At 41.3% G+C, this 18,087-nt stretch overlaps 2 protein-coding genes across 2 annotated transcripts in view; one reads left to right on the plus strand and one right to left on the minus strand.

Annotated features, from left to right (window-relative positions):
* The window catches only part of rab4a (RAB4a, member RAS oncogene family), a 305,717-nt gene that overhangs the window by 193,706 nt on the left and 93,924 nt on the right, over nt 1-18,087 (minus strand). The window lies entirely within an intron of this gene.
* LOC311045761 (gamma-butyrobetaine dioxygenase-like) overlaps nt 1-18,087 on the plus strand; it is a 50,960-nt gene that overhangs the window by 26,779 nt on the left and 6,094 nt on the right. The window contains exon 5 of the mRNA XM_084057794.1: nt 13,347-13,545. Coding sequence (XP_083913920.1) covers nt 13,347-13,545 — 199 coding nt within the window. The remainder of the gene's footprint in view (nt 1-13,346; nt 13,546-18,087) is intronic.

Here is an 18,087-nt window from a genome sequence, read left to right on the forward strand (position 1 = left end):
GATTAGAATGATGGTCAAATGGAAAAAAATAACCTGAGTTGGGGTTTGGTGGTTTGACCGATAGTTTGAGGATCCAATGGAGTTAGGAGGTTACGTCAGAAGCGTTTTTTAATACTCGTCATTGGTTCAATATCTGTAAAACCCACAGACGTGAAGGGTGTTCAAGGGTGTTCAGGGCGGCAGCGATGATTTGTCGTATGACAGACACAGTGTCGTGCAAATGTAGCTAAAAATGCCGATCTACAAGCTCACAGCGATGAGAGGCGTTGAGGGTTGTGAGCTTGTAGATTGGCTATTTTCACTATTGTAAATCGTTTAATAATAATAATAAAAAGTAACAGCTTTTGGACATACAAGCTTTTTCATGGGGCAGCGGGGGATATCGTCTATGTCGGGTGGAAACCTCATTTGTCCAAAACTGTTGCTTTTCAGGATTCAAATCGCTGTAGCGTGATCATTCATTTACGGGGGAAAAAACACAAAAAGTTAGAATATGGAGATAAGAGGTTTTCTGCGGGAGACAGCAGGGATGTTATGCTCCCGTGGCTGTTGGATGTAATGATGCATCCCTTCATAGAAAACACTGCTGGAAACAAAGTGGAAACAAACATAGCTGGGCTGTTGTATCATTGGAAAGAATCTCTCTCTGCTTCCCACAGCCCTCGTCCATCACTGCACACACACACACACACACACACGCACGTACACACACACACACAGACGCACGCACATGCTCACACGCACACCCACACGTACATACACGTGCACGCGAGCGCGCACACACATACAGTACACACACACACACACACACACACACCCACATCTTCCGTCTCTGCACTGTGTAGACCCAAATGGAATTCACTGAATTCAGAATAAGTCCATCTGTTGATTAGCCTATAGTTTCAGCCTTACTCATCTGTGAAGAGAAAAGCCTGGTCACGACCTAATGCAGAGAGTGTCTATAGGGGGCGTATTTCCCCAAAGGCTATAGCTCCACATGGTCCAACATGGTGAGAACGTATCAGAGATGTATTTTGGCACCGTGACATTTAAACACTGATTAATAACACCGTCAGACGAGTAAAGACTATAAGCCTCGAGGCTCTTTGTGGACCGCGAGTATCGTTTCTAATAAAGTTCACTGAAGGCTGGTGCATCGATCTAAGAGTCGTGTGTCTGAGTGTTTTATTTATTTATTTATCTATACTCCAGCCTTCTGAATGAGCTGCAGGCGGTCCACAGAAAGTCAGAGAAAAGGGCTTCACCATTCACTATGTTCCCATGGCAGCCATTTTGCTCTGATGTCACACATGGGGTGGGGGGGGGGAGGAATTATTGCGTATCACGGGGGGGAAATGGTATTCTATAGCTATATATTCTGATAGTAATCATTGCTATAGAGTGTTTTTTTTAATATATCCCCTTCTCTACAGCTCTTTAATAAACAGAAAACTTATGAAGGATACAGGATAAACACAGTGATGTAAAGTAACTAAGTACATTTACTTAAGTAATGTGCTTAAGTACACTTTTGAGGTACTTTTACTTTACTGGAGTATTTCCAATTTTCAATACTTTTACGACTACTCCACTACATCTCAGAGGCAAATATTGTGCTTTTACTCCACTGGATAAACATGTAAAATTGGAAGTGATGAAACGAAAAGAAGAGACAGACAAAATTGGAACTGGAACGCTATAAATGGAAGCTGATAAATGGTCTTTGTGGCGTTCTCTCACTTGAATACATATTTTCTGTTTCCCTAAAGAGCTGGAGACACAGGGAGACCCCCTATTTTACTGAACAAACACTCTATAGCAATGATAACTACCAGAATATAGAGCGTTACATAATTAACACAACAAACAAAATCACTTACATCCCCTTTGAGTTAAACACAGAGCCTTTTTTTAATGAGGAGCAATTCAAAAAAGAGCTAATTATCAATTGACTATAATATTCCACTTAGTGACTCTAGTGGTAATTATACCACGATTACTTAGAGATAAAGTGAGTGCCATGCACAGCAACGATACTGCATCTGAAGTGATGAGAAAATGTCTGTTATTATTCGGAACAAATCTCTGCCGTTCCATAACTCATAAGAAACAAGTTCACACTGTGAACTGTAGCCTAGCAACCACTGGTGTTTTTTTTTGTTTTACTGAAGTAAAAGCAGCAATACCAAAATATATAAATATTCTGTTACATGTAAGAGGCAGATCTACAAGCTCACAACGCTGCGACACGTTGTGAGCTTGTAGATCAGCTATTGTTGGTGCCTGACAGCATGCAACTATACAGTAAGTATATCTAAAGGCCAGTCCACACCAACGCAACTCTTTGCAACAAATCCAGCGTGTGCAGCAGTCTGGACTGACCAGCTGCAGACCGGTGCCATGTGGGGATAATGGTTGTTAAGTAAGGAGTTGCATTGGTGTGGACTGACCAAAATGACCAATTGCAGTCCAAAAATTTGTAATATAGTATAGTAATAAATAGTATGATAACGTGCGTGCGTGCGTGTATGTTTGCGTGCATGCGTGCATGCGTGCGTGTGCGTGTGTGTGCGTGTGCGTGTGCGTGTGTGGTACAGGCACTTCTTAACCCATTAAAACCGGGAACGCATCTATGTAACCACTTTAACCATTATTTTATACTTCGTGTATTCAAAAATAGCAGATCTACAAGCTCAAAGCCACGCTATGAGCTCATAGCCACGCTATGAGCTTGTAGATCTGCTATTTGAATGGATAAAGTGGTTAAAATCTAAAATGACAGATGCTTTCCCGGTCTTAATGGGTTAAATGACTTCACTGGGGAGCCTGAATGCTTAATTTAGTATCTTTTATATCTCCATGCTTTGTTCACTTTTGATAACGATTGCAGAAAGAAAAAGGTACATGTGGCGCCCAGAGCTCCCTAGCCCTGAATAGTTGTTCCTCTCTGAAAAAAGATTCTCTGTGGATTCAAAGCACTCTCTCTCTCTCTCTCTCAGTGTAGATCCAACACAACAGAGCAACAAGCCAAGCCCTGTGATAAAACTTAACTAACTCAAACTAAACAAAGCACTTTGGGATAACACGGCCAGTTCAAAAACGGAGCTCTGAAAAGAAGCTCCAGGGCTGTCAGAGGCTGAATAGAAGCAACAACACAAGCTTCCCGGATGAAACAGAGCAGCCAGGAAGAAGAGCCTGCCTGCCTGCCTGCCTGCCTGCCTGCCTGCCTGTCTGCCTGCCTGCCTGCCTGCCTGCCTGTCTGCCTGCCTGTCTGTCTGTCTGTCTGCCAGCCTGTATGTCTGCCTGCCTGCCTGCCTGCCTGCCTGTCTGTCAGGCCCAGGAGCCCCGGCTGGCTTCAGGTTACCTCGTCTGGAAAAGCCACTGCAGCCCAGCGGGGGCCAAAAAAAACCGAACCGAGAGGGGAAACTGGGACTGGATTATATGCACCACGTATCGTATATACTATCTTGTCTCAGACGTATTAAAGATGTCTCCATAAAGCACATATCGTTGCGGTCGGCGGCAGAAACCTCTTATCTCCATATTCTAACCTTTTGAGTTTCTTTTCCGTAAATTAACGCCCTACTCGATCATACTACAGCGTCACACAAAGTGGCAACGGTAGCAGATCTACAAGCTCAAAACTGAAAAGTAACTGTTTTGGACATATGATGTTTCCATCCCGACAGAGACGATATACACAACGTTTTTTGATCGATTCACTTTATTAGCAGTTTGCAAAAAAAAAAAAAGCACTGGAAAGTACAGTTCAATACAAGGTCAGCTATAGAGGATTTTAAACCCATAAGCAAGCCTACGGCTTGTTTCCATTGGGGTTTCCTTTGTACTCACTTCATAGAGACATTTAACGTATACTATCTTGTCAGACCTATATTAACCCTTTAAGACCGGGATCGCATCTGCGTCAGTTTTAGATTTCTTTGGCTATTCAAAAATAGCAGATCTACAAGCTCATAGCACGGCACCGAGTGCCGCGCTATGAGCTTGTAGATCTGCTATTTTTGAAAAAAAATCTTGAAAATGTGTGAAATATTTTAATATATAATTTTCAAGCGAACATTTGTAACTCAAATCTTTGCTTCTGGGGGGTCCCTGGAACAGCACATTTTGAGATGGGGGTCCGCGGCCAAATACATATCATTTTGGGGGTCTTTTTTGGGGAGTTTTTTTTTAACTGTTAGTATTTAGAAGACATTTTGTAGAATCCCCCAGAAGCAAAGATTTGAGTTACATAAAGATTTGGACAAATTATGAAGATTTTTTCAAAATGAGCAGATCTACAAGCTTGTATTATCTGCTACCTTTGAATAGCCAAAGAAATCAAAAGATGACACACAGATGTGTTCCCGGTCTTAATGGATTAAAGATGTCTCATACATTACAAGCACATGCTATGATAGTGTCTTTCCCTTGGAAAACCCCCTACAGTATTGTTACGTATAATGAAGAGAGCATAAGCTCTCTGACGGTCTCTTTGGGACCTCCCTCCACTATATGTGAACACATGTTGCACTAAGCGAACACACAGTGAGTGTCATTGTATCTGGGGGTCTGTCGACCACAGCTGGAAACTGTGCAAGACAGACAGTCAGTGGTGTAAAGTAGCTAAGTACATGTACTCAAGTACTGTGCTTAAGTACAATTTTGAAGTATTTTCCAGTTGTCAGTACTTTTACTATACTCCATTACATCTCAGAGGCAATATTGCACTTTTACGCCACTACAATTATTTGAAAACTTTAGTTACTAGTTACTTGTTATTACAAAACATACATTAACCACTTCAGCCCTATATACACTACGGCCAATAGGCCATTTGAAAATAGCCGATCTACAAGCTCACAATGCGTCGCAACGCGACGCATTGTGAGCTTGTAGATCGGCTATTTTCAAAAGATTTGAATACATTTTATACATTTGAAAACTTGTGAAATGGGACGTTCTTGCATAATGAGTACTTTCTACTTTTGGTACTAGTGCATTTTGATACAAATTATTTTGTTCTTTTACTCAAGTACATTTTGAATTACGGACATTTACTTGTAACAGAGTATTTCTACATTTCTGCAGTATTGATACTTTTACTTAAGTAAAACATGTGAGTACTTTTTCCACCACTGAAAGACAGACAGACAGGCTAATCTCTGATTGGCTGGCTCTGCAAGGCACAAGCCTTTCCAGGAAATTATATGAGTTTGCATTTGGTTTGAGCGAGAGAGACAGAGAGAGAGAGAGAGAGACAGAGAGAGAGAGAGAGAGAGAGAGAGAGAGAGAGAGAGAGAGAGAGAGAGAGAGAGAGAGAGAGACAGAGAGAGAGAGAGAGAGATGAGTGTTGAACATTTACATGCCAATACCACCAGAACATTCTGGGCGGCGTTCCATTTTGAACTCTACCACCCAGCTCTCTGCCCGCTTCCTCTCAGTCACCCATCAAGCTACTGAAGAGCATGTCTGCTTCCAGCCCCCGTCGTCTGACATTTTGCTCTCGCTTGAAAGTTATCTACTTATATAATTGAGGAGTGACTTCCGCGCGCCGCTGACGCTATAGCCACAGCTCTGTAATCGAGTAAACACAACACCGACACACCACATCTCGCCAACACATTAGCCACGGCGGACGCGCTGAATTTACACCTCGCGTAGGGCACCTCTCACTGCTCACTACACATTTTCCACGTCGCAGCATAATTAATTCCACTCACCACATTACGGACAAAACGGAAGGGGAGACAGTTTCCTACCGTTTACCGTGCGCACCAGCGAGCCAAAACAACACCATGTGGTGGGCTGCCACCACATGGTAGCCCTACACCCGTAGGGCACCCGGACCTCTAGTTCTCTTATAAAGCTGCTAACAAAGAGAACTGAACCCCATGTACTGTACTTAGTTGACATGGGTTCCACCAGGGTCCCTTATAAGCCTTGCCGAGAGACATGAAGCCCATAGGGCAGAAACCTATCTCCTGTTTCTGTAGCGTGAAGCAGCTTGATGTACATTTACAACCCCTGTACATGATGCTAGTATGTCAAAGGGACATCCAACCCTTGATGCTGAGTGCCAAGCAGGGAGGCACTGGGTCCAATTTTAGTCTTTGGTATGACCCGATCGGGGATCGAACCCCGACCTTCCAATCTCAGGTCGGACACTCTCACGGCAAGGCCACTGTGCTGGCCTCTAAGCTAGGTCGGGTCCTAAAAATAAGCGATCTACAAGCTCAATGCGGTCACAATGCGGTCGCAACGCGTAACAGACGGTCCTCGGTTCATGCCTCGGCCCCAGTCTATGTGTCAAAGTGTCCCTGAGCAAGACACTAAACCCCTAACCGCTGTATTAATTATCCCCCACTGCTCCTAATAATTAGGATGGGTGAATGAATGGAGAGGAGAAACTTCACATCACATGTTCAGATGTACAGTGACAAAGTATACCGCTAAGGAGTGGGGACAACATTTTTACTATGCGGTTTCTGCCCATTCCTTAAATGTAGATGTCACCAGACCTTTCAGTAGGCCATAGGCGACTTTTGCCTCTGCTCAGCAGGGGGGGGGGGGGCAAAGGAAATACATGAACATATATAATCATATATGTGACATATTCAAAATTGTCCGCCTGCATATATATCACTACATATATGTACACATATATCCATATATGTGGAATATATATGGACATACATAAGCTATATGAGCAATATGTTTCCTATATATCTATATACATATGCACATATATGAACCTGAAAATGGCATATATGCAGCATATATTCTGCATATACTTGCCATATATTGGCAAAAGAATTCTAATAACAATACAATAAAATAAAGTAAAAAAAAGAATTGCCTCTGCAGTAGGCGGAGAGCTCTGGTCGTCTGGCTAGACAAGACTATATGGGTACATGTGGTTAAGGCAATAATCAACAATCAAGCCCTTTTCATTCCGTGATTATAGTCCATGCCTGGCCTCCATGTCTCGCCTGCTGCTTCGCAATCAGCTTGTCGGAAATTGGATTGGAGTTTTTTTTTTTGCTCGGTCTCAAGAGCAGTTAAGACTGGATAGAATACAACACAATCATGATTGAGCTGGATGGGACACAGCGTGAAAGGAGCAATTACATGGAAAACTAGTTTTCATTCAACCCTCTGTGATAAACGGCACTTTATACAGGCTTTAACAAATACAATTGGATGGTTTAACGTGTTGAAGTACATGATGAGGTTCAGATGGTCATCAATGCCCAGGTTCCTTTTACATTACCTGGACCTGCAGAGCAACGTGAATGCATTATTTTTACGTTGTGGAAATATAGCACCTCATAACAACTTAAGCCCTACTGTGTATCGTCTCTGTCGGGTGGAAACCTCATTATGTCCAAAACTGTTACTTTTCAGGATTCAAATTCAAAAACAGCAAAAGTAGCAGATCTACAAGCTCAAAACGCGTCGCTTCGCGCCGCGTTTTGAGCTTGTAGATCTGCTACTTTTGATGCTTTTGTGTGACGCTGTAGTATGATCAAGTAAGGGTGTTAATTCACAGCAACAATATACTTTGCTGTACGATGAACCGAACCAGCTGGAGGAAATTCATGAATGACCGATGCTCCCCGAAGAGCAAAAGGATTTGTCAAGTATTGTCAAAGTATGATGAATAGTGGAAATATCTCTATTTTGCAACGTTTGGAAACATTTTACATTTTACGTCATTTTTTGAAGTTTCCCCCCACATTTTGAAACTCCCCCCCCCCCCCTAAAAATGTGTGAAATTTCTTTTAAAGTTATGACATACGCAGAACAGGGACGCCAGGTTGAAAGTGGTTATAACAAGATGGGGAGTATGGTAGTGTTTCAATTTCCATAAAAGTAGCCAGAACCTCCTGTAATGGACTATGATATAATTGATAGATGGATGCAGTGGTGTAAAGTACATTTACTCAAGAACTGTACTTAAGTACAATTTTGAGGTATTCTTACTTTACTAGAGTATTTCCAATTGTCTGTACTTTGTCTTCTACTACACTACATCTCAAAGGCAAATATTGTACTTTTACTCCACTATAATTATTTGAAAACTTTAGTTACAAGTTACTTTGTAGATTTTGATTATTAATACAAAACCACTTCAGCCCTGTATATACTTTGGCAATTTGAAAATAGCCGATCTACAAGCTCACAACGCGTCGCGTTGTGAGCTTGTAGATCTGCTATTTTCAAAGGATTTGTATACATTTTTTACATTTGAAAACTTGTGAAATGGGACATTCTGCATAATGAGGACTTTTACTTTTGGTACTTTTTTTTTTCATTTTGATACCAATACTTTAGTACTTTTACTCAAGTCAATTTTGAATTTCTGACAAGTAAAAAAATGCGAGTACTTTTTTCCACCACTGGTAGTGTTTCAATTTCCATTTCCAACCTTCTGTGCTGGACTATAATATAACTGATAGATGGATGGGATGGGTGTCTCACTGCCAGAGCAGTACATCCTAAGGACTATATAACTGATATATTGATAGATAGATAGATATATAGGTGTCTCTCTGCCAGAGGAGGACACCCTGAAGCCTGGAGCTGAAACTTACAGCTCCAGTTTCACGTTGCAGCGTTTAAAAGGTTTGCCCTTCGACCCGCTGCCTCATCCTTAGCAGTTGTTTTGCTTTGTCACCTTACAAGGAGGAGCATGTTTTACTGCCTCCTAAATGTTCTCCCCATCGTCCCGACAAGTTGGAACAAGGAGGGCGGTGCTTGACCCTTTGACCTATGACCTGTCCCGACAGAGTACTTGTTGTTGCCGCAGGAAGGATTCTCCAAACACTTTTAAAAACCTATAATACTTAAGCTGATCCCTAAGGGCTCTCTACTACATAGTATTTCCCTCATCACCAAATTTCGACGCATTGTGAGCTTGTTGACCGGATGTTTTTGCTGAATGTTTCGTCCCCAGAATAAGCACGCTAGGGATCAAGAGGTCAGGTCACGAGTATCAGTGTGTTTCGGACTAATGTTTTAACCCATTAAGGATTGAGGTTCCGATTCTACAAAATTCGATTCTGTCTTCTAAATCCTAACAGTATTCTGAAAAACATATGTTTCTATATCAGTGGTGCTCAAACGTTTTCATGTCAAGGACCCCCAAAATGATATGTATTTGGCCACAGACCCCCATCTCAAAATATTGACCCCCAGAAGCAAAGATTTGAGTTAAAAATGTTTTCTTTAAAAATACATACATTCAAAAATGTTCACACATTTTCACGATTTTTATAGCAGATCTACAAGCTCATAGCGCGGCACTCGTGCCGTGCTATGAGCTTGTATATCTGCTATTTTTGAATAGCCAAAGTATAAAATATGCCTAAAATCTAAAGTGACACAGATGCTTTCCCGGTCTTAATGACTTAGAGTCAAATTCATTATAGACGCCATTGCATAAGTTATTGCATAATCCAGGGGTTCTCAACCTTTTCAGGCCGCGACCCCCAAAATAATGATATCATTTCTCGTGACCCCCCGCGTGCACGCGCGCGGTCCCGTTCGCGCGCGCGAAGGTTATTTAATTATAATAGGTTGTTTGATAATTGTTTATTATCAAAACATTTTAGCAAAAAGTGGGGTAAATTGAGTAAATTAACTGATAAAACATGAATTAATGATAACATAAAAAAATCTTTTGTTAAAAAAAAAAAAAAATCACCAAAAAATCTGGCGACCCCCCCAAATTATTTGGCGACCCCCAGGTTGAGAACCACTGCCATAATCTACCATATAAGTGGTCGCATTTTCAAGCTTTCTTGACTGCGCAGTAGATTTTCTGTCTCGTGTTCAAATCCCGGGTAGGACATAAAGCATATGGAGTGCAGCTTTAGACACTTAAACCCTATATATACACACAACATTGACCGGGATACCCCAGGGGTCTATAATTGGTCCCCGCCTTTTTTCCCTCGACAACAAATCTCTTTGGCGAAGGGCCCTACCCCAGAACGGGTAGGGTTCATTTGGTTAAGGCACTTTAGATGAAGATAAGAATGATGTGTTTATATAGGAAGTTCAGCGTGCTTAAGTACAGTACTTAAGTACTGTACTTAAGTACAATTTTGAGGTATTTGTACTTCACTTGAGTATTTCTAATTTCCAATACTTTTACTTCTACTCCACTACATCTCAGAGACAAATATTGTACTTTTTACTCCACTACAATTATTTAAAAACTTTAGTTACTTGTTACTTTGTAGATTTTGATTATTATTACAAAACATATATTAACCACTTCAGGCCATTCAAAAATAGCAGATCTACAAGCTCACAATGCGTCGCGATGCGACGCATTGTGAGCTTGTAGATCTGCTATTTTCAAAAGATTTTTATTATACAATTGAAAACCTGAAATGGGACATACCGTATATTTTTTTTTTATTCTGGACCTTTACTTTTTCTAGTATTTCTACATTGCAGTATTGATACTTTTACTTAAGTAAAACATTTTGAATACTTTTTCCACCCCTGCTGTCCGTTCCTTCTCCCTGCAGCCTTCAGCCTTCGGTAATCAAGCGCTCCTCTGTTAACCAACCTGTTGAAACACAAACACACTGGTGGCTGTTCAGATGAGTAATACGTGCAGAGAGGAAAGAGAGAGACAAACATCACACAGCAGGTCGTTTACAACCTCCACACTGCTTCTCTCCAGAGGCCCCTCCCCCTCAAATGAGCTCAGCAGCTGCTTCTGTGGGGGGGACACCGGACGAGCGAGAGGGAGAGAGAGAGAGAGAGAGAGAGAGAGAGAGAGAGAGAGAGAGAGAGAGAGAGAGAGAGGGAGAAGGAAGAGAGAGAGAGAGAGAGAGGGGGGGAGAGAGAGAGAGAGAGAGAGAGAGAGAGAGAGAGAGGGAGAGAGGGAGAAGGAAGAGAGAGGGGGAGAGAGAGAGAGAGAGAGAGAGCGAGAGAGAGCGAGAGAGAGAGAGAGAGAGACACTTCATGGAAAAAAAACATTGGAGCCAGCTGGCATCACAGCTGGGGGAGGATTTTTCCACCGAAGTCTGTCTGTCTGTCTGTCTGTCTGTCTGTCTGTCTGTCTGTCTGTCTGTCTGTCTGTCTGTCTGTGGCACAGTGATGTGTCTCAGCCAGTGGTGAGAAGTAACTAAGTACATTTACAAAATTAAGTACTGTACTTAAGTACACTTTTGAGGATGTTTTACTTTTTACTTCCAATTTTCAATACCTTTACTTCTACTCCATTACACCTCAGAGGCAAATATTGTACGTTTTACTCCACTACAATTATTTGAAATCTTTAGTTATTAGTTACTTTGTAGATTTTGATTATTATTACAAAACATACATTTATAACCACAACCATTTGAAAATAGCCGATCTACAAGCTCACAACGCGTCGCATTGCGACGCGTTGTGAGCTTGTAGATCTGCTACTTTCAAAGCATGTTTATACATTTGGAAACATAATGGGACATTCTGCCAAATGAGTACTTTTACTTTCAGTACTTAAGTAAATTTGAATGCGAATACTTTTGTACTTTTACTCAAGTACATTTTTAATACCGGACTTGTATTTGTGACAGAGTATTTCTTCTTGATACTTTTACTTGAGTAAAACATTTGAGTACTTTTTTTCCACCACTGGTCTCAGCAACCTTATCCACTCTAAAATCCTGGGCCCATTGTGTACCCCCTCAGAGTTACATGGACTCTCATGGTTTCTTGGTGTACTCATGCAAGCACGTACTGGTCTTTCTTTTCTGAGGTTTCGGCAAGCCAAGCCAAATTCTACCTATAAATATGCTTTTTTCCCTGTTTCTTGCACTCTAAATGGCTTCAAATTGTTGTGTTTGAAATGTTATTAAACAAATTGAGATGGACAGCATTAAATTAGGAAAAGTAAACGGAATAGGCATGTTTAGTTTGGCTCAGTATACACGTTCATATTGTATTCATCTATGTCTGCCATGATGTGGATATGTTCTCCTTCTAACAGGGTGGCTTTTGTGGGGAGAGTATTTTGGGCCTATACAGTACTATAAAATGCATGAACTACACTTATTCCACCATAAGGACCCTCCTCTGGCCTGTAAAAGTGCTCTCTGTGCTTGCAAGATAATCTTGCTATACGTACAGTATAGAGAGAGAGAGAAAGAGACAGACAGACAGACAGAGAGAGAGAGAGAGAGAGAGAGAGAGAGAGACAGAGAGACAGAGACAGAGAGAGAGAGACAGAGACAGAGAGAGAGCGACAGAGAGAGAGAGAGAGAGAGAGAGAGAGAGACAGAGAGAGAGAGAGAGACAAAGACAAAGACAGAGAGACAAAGACAAAGACAAAGACAGAGAGAGAGACAGACAGACAGAGACACAGAGAGAGAGAGACAGAGAGAGAGAGAGAGAGAGAGAGAGACAGACACAGAGACAGACACAGAGAGACGCATTGTGAGAATATGAATTATGCATTCTAGCTCACTGTTTTGAAGAGGTAAAGAAGCAGACCTAATATTATGTTTAGGTAAAACAAACAAAGCTATAGCGTTCACATAATGCTGTCGTTTATGCGATAAGAACTTGTGCAAACATATACTTTGGTATATGCAAATCACCTGCCAGGTGTGTGTTGATTGTTCTGAAGACCGGGGGGGATTTCATGAATGCATTTGGATAAAGAGCATGTTTTCCTATCATTTGCATAAACCTGAGCTCAGTGGTGTAAAGTAACTAAAGTACGTTTACTCAAGTACTGTACTTGAGTAATGTTGAGGTATTTTTACTTTACTGGAGTATTTCCATTTTTCAGTAGGCTACTTTTACTTCTACTCCACTACATCTCAGAGGCAAATATGGTACTTTTACTCCACCACAATTATTTGAAAACTTTCGTTTAGTTATACTTTGCAGATATAAATTATTATATTATAAAACATACATTAACCACTTTAGCCATATTTTATACCTAGAGGCCATTTGAAAATAGCAGATCTACAAGCTCACAACGCGTCGCATCGCGACGCGTTGTGAGCTTGTAGATCTGCTATTTTCAAACATTTTAGTACTTTTACTTTTGGTACTTTAAGTATATTTTAGCCTCGGAAACGCATGCCTTTTTTTGTTGGTTTAGTATATTTTGATGCCAATACTTTTGTACTTTTACTCAGGTAACATTTTGAACACATGGGCTTTTACTTGTAACAGAGTATTTTTATATCGTGGTATTGTTACTTTTAACTCAAGCAAAATATCTGAGTACTTCTTCCACCAGTGGGAAAGAGCATGTTTTCCTATCATCTGCATAATAAACCTGACCTCCTCTTCTTCTCCTCCTTTGTTTGACCATACAGGGCGTGTGTACTGGGACTCAGAGCTGTGCATGCCCACCGCTGACTTCCAGGAGGTCCTGCATGACGACCAGGCCGCTCTGGCCTGGCTCGTGGCCCTGCGGAGGGTGGGCATCGTCCACCTCAGAGGAGCCCCCCTGGACCAGGGCCAGGTGGCCAGGCTGAGCGAGAGGATCGGCTATCTGAGGCTCACCTTCTACGGGTGAGACAGACAGACAGACAGCATGGCATTATTATTACCCTTTATTTTAATCCCCCCTCCTGTGCTGTTGTCACTGCTGTTATATACTACGGACAGTGGTGGAAAAAGTACTCACATTTTTTACTTAAGTCAAAATATCAATACTGCAATGTAGAAATACTCTGTTACAAGTAAATTAGACACCTTTTCCCCCCAATGTAATCATTATGCCAATAGAGGCTATACACGTGACATCATTGTACCCGAAAGTTATGCTGAGTGGCAAAAACTATTTTCTGGCCTTGACAGCCCATACATCCAAACAGAAAAGTCCTATCTGATTGTATTAAATAACGTTAAATTCACCAACATGGCAGCTCTACAGAAAGCTTGAATTGTCCTCTTTCTGTATGCAAAGTTTTTGTTTAATAAAAATCCACTGTAGACATGTTATGAGATACTTTCTGTCACGAAATTCCGTGCAGGAGATTATTTTTCTAAGTGTCAGATTTAGGAAGCGCTCGTTCTCAATAACTCAACATCCTGCTGCCTCCTGCATTATGTGACATTTAGAAACAGGTGGTACTCAGGACCGTTGGGTAATTTCCAACGAGCGCTTCCAAACTCCAATGCTCCATGCTGCCTCAATGTTTTGTCACTCACAGATGAGGGGTCCGTGTCACGGTGGAAAAGTGATGCATGTGCATACTCTCTATTAATTCCTCCCACTGTTGTACCCTACTGCAGTGGCTCTCAAAACCTTTTAATTTCAAGGACCCCCATAACTCTGGACCCTGGCTTCCCTCCCTCAAACATGCCCGGTTGTGTTGGTATATACTCAGTAAAGCCAGATGCTCTGCAGTGGATTCAAACCCCTATAGACTGTGCATGGTGGACACAGTACTTTACCCCAGTATCACCCGCAGTGGTGGGAAAAGTACTAAAATGTTTTATTAAGTAAAAGTATCAATACTGCAATGTAGAAATACTCTGTTGCAAGTAAAAGTCTGGAATTCAAAATGTACTTGAGTTAAGTACAAAAGTATTAGTATCAACATATACTTAAAGTAGCCTACCAAAAGCAGAAAGTAGTCATTAGGTAGAATGTCCCATTTCACAAGTTTTCAAATGTGTAAATTGAATAAAAATCTCACAATGCGTCGCGATGCATTGTGAGCTTGTAGATCTGCTATTTTCAAATGTTCGAAATGTATATAGGGCTGAAGTAGTTAATGTATGTTTTGTATTAATAATCAAAATCTACAAAGTAACTAGTAGCTAAAGTGTTCAAATAATTGTAGTGGAGTAAAAGTACAATAATTGCCTCTGAGATGTAGTGGAGTAGAAGTGAAAGTACTGAAAACTGGAAATACTCCAGTTAAGTCAAAATACCTCAAAGTACAGTACTTGAGTAAATGTACTTAGTTACTTTAACACCACTGATCACCTAAGTGTCTTTCACTTTGCGTTCATCCAGGCCAAAGCCAGTGCTTCATAACTCCAACCGCCTCTAGTAAATCTTCAGGCTCTCAGTTTTCCACCACTCTCATTTTAAGCAGAGTTAAAGCCCCCAGAGTGACTCTGTAAATGTTAAATGGGACGAAAAAGAAAAGGCATAATTTATGACGTTTTCCACGGATTCCAAGCTGCCAGATTTCTTTTTATTTTTTCTGACGATTGAATCAAAGCTGTCTTCTCTATAGCCTGCTGCTGCTCTAGTGTTGAACCTGCCCTCTATTATTAACCATATACAGTACTGTACAGTATATGGGGATACATACAGTATCTGCCAATTAGATCTATAATTCATTGACCTCAGACTGCCTGCTATGCCTTTTCGTCACAGCAGGGGGCAGCGTTTGACTGACCTCAGTCTGCCGAGAGTGCTGTGGAGGGAAAAGTACTCTAACAATACCATGACATTCTTTTAAATGATTAAATTTTCAAAATCTCTCAGTATCTTTTGAAGTATAAAATAGGGCTTAATTGGATGATGTATCTATTTAAATTGACATACAGTACTCAAGTAAAGTAAAAAAACATGTTCTGTCAGGGTGCGAGTTCAGAGGACACAAATGCTGTACGGGTGCAGTACGTTAGTCCGACAGCGCATTCCTCCGACAGCGCAGCGCTCCGACGTTTCCAATACTAAACCCGAACCAAACCCGCACCCTAACCCTAACCGCACGCGGATGCCACATAGTCGGAGAAATGGGATGTCGGATTATCGTATGCCTCCCATGCTGTACGACACGAGGCAGGAATCCAAGTTCAGGAGGTTTATTAACAAACTTAAACTTCCCATAAAATGGGGGTGTCAAAACAAGGACTCAAAATACCGATGGCTTTTAGCCTAAGAGAACAGAACAACACACTAAAGGACTCAAAATACAGAAAGACTTAGCCAACACTCACTTGGCACTAAACGACGACCTGACAAGGAACTCAACAAACCGGGGAATATATATAGACACAGGGTTAACTGGACACAGGTGAACACAAGCTACAATCAACACTGGGATTGGCTGGGGCAGAACAGGACACAGGTGGAGAACAATTATAATACAGACAAGACAAGACAAGACAGGAAGCGATAACAAGGCAGACAGGAAACAAGACTACAAAATAAGGTACACATCATCAGGGCAGAAGGCAACAGTAACCACCAATACAAATATACAAATAAAACGTGAAGTATTCAGAAACATACAGTACCTAACATACCTAAAGTGCCCACGACCATAAACGGGCATTCAAGGTCTAAATAATAACGTCGGCCTAACCGGCCTAAAGTGTCCATGACCATAAACGGGCACTGAAGGTCTAAATAATAACGTCGGCCTAACCGGCCTAAAGTGTCCATGACCATATAAGGGCATTCAAGCTCTAAATAATAAAGTCAAAGTCCACGGACCGAGGAGCGGACCGTGACATGTTCAAATAGCCAATCTACAAGCTCACAACGTGTAGATGTAGATCAGCTAGTTTAACTATTTGAAAATGTTTTTAAAAATAGTAAAACATGGCAAAGAAGTTTATGGATAATGGGTGAGGCACCGGCGAAAATATGGCCCCTAGTTACTTTCCAGCGCTGGCTGAGCGCTCAGAGGACAGAGACAGAGGGGACGACGGTACAGTCCAAGAGCATTCCATCTTCTGGCAGAAGGAATTAGGTAGTTCACTCAATCACGTCACATCACAGCAGAGGATTACAATGAGAAGCCTTCAGTTTCCACTGCCAGGATATGAGCTCATAATCATGGAAGCTAGACGCTGAGACACACAGCTTAAGAGGAGAGGAGTCCCTTCTCCTTCCTTTAGAGAGAGAGAGAGAGAGAGAGAGAGAGAGAGAGAGAGGGAGAGAGAGAGAGAGAGAGAGAGAGAGAGAGAGAGAGAGAGAGCGCTTAAGAGGTGGCCCTTAATTCTCCTTAGAACAAAACACAGATAAGATAGGGCCCTGTCCCTTTTTGGATCCTGTTTCTTTTTTTTATTATATATATTTCTTTTTTAGCTTTTATGCCTTTTCTTGACAGGACAGTAGACTGAGGGGAGTGACATGCAGCAAAGGATCGGGACTCAAACCCGCGACACACTGTCAGGCTACAGTAGAGTCTAGGTGCCTGTAGTGGTCCAGGCCCACAGACCCGTTTTTTTGGGGGGGGGTTTTCTGTTACATTTCCTACAAATAACAAGGGGGGGGGGGGGGCTATTGTTTTCTTTCAAAAGGAAAATTCTAAAATATTTCCAGAAATAACATTTTAAAATGTCAAGAAATGTTGAGAAATTCTTAAAACTTTACTAAATGTGTCGCATTATGATACGTTACGTTGTGAGCTTGTACAGTAGATCAGCTATTTTCCACCGTCTTTAAAATAGGGCATGAGTGATTAATTCATAATGTATTCAAGTCTGGGTCCCAGCAGGGAGACACCAGATTTCTCTTTTGGCTCTGGAGCTGAAAACGTTAGTTGAAACCCTGCCTTAGAAAAGCAGCAACTAAAGATATATCAGAATACACAGCATGCACACGGATTGAAGTTCTCAGTCACCACCACTGATTACAGTCATTTGGAAACATGTCACACACCGAACATAGCCAATCTACAAGCTCACAACATGTGAGAGTGGCTATTTTCGTCATTAGTTATCTTTTAAGATTAAAGAGTATTTGAAGTGGTATTTGAAGAGTATGTTCAGAAGCATCTTCCATGAACCCTAATGGTCGCAGACTGTTTCACAAATCGCAGATTAAGACTTTAAGCCTGACAAAATGTTTCAGTCATGAGATTTTATTTTGCTTTATTCCAGTGGTGTAAAGTAACTAAACGTACATTTATTTACTTAAGCACTGTACTTTTACTTCTACTCCACTACATCTCAGATGCAAATATTACACTTTTACTCCACTACAATCATTTGAAAACTTTAGTTACTAGTTACTTTGTAGATTTTGATTATTATTACAAAACATACATTAACCTTTTCGGCCATTTGGCCTTTTTGGTCATTTGGGCCTTTTCGGCCATTTGAAAATAGCCGATCTACAAGCTCACAATGCGTCGC

The sequence above is a fragment of the Gymnoscopelus microlampas genome, assembly GCF_963454915.1.
Source record: "Gymnoscopelus microlampas genome assembly, chromosome: 1".
Lineage (NCBI taxonomy): Eukaryota > Metazoa > Chordata > Actinopteri > Myctophiformes > Myctophidae > Gymnoscopelus > Gymnoscopelus microlampas.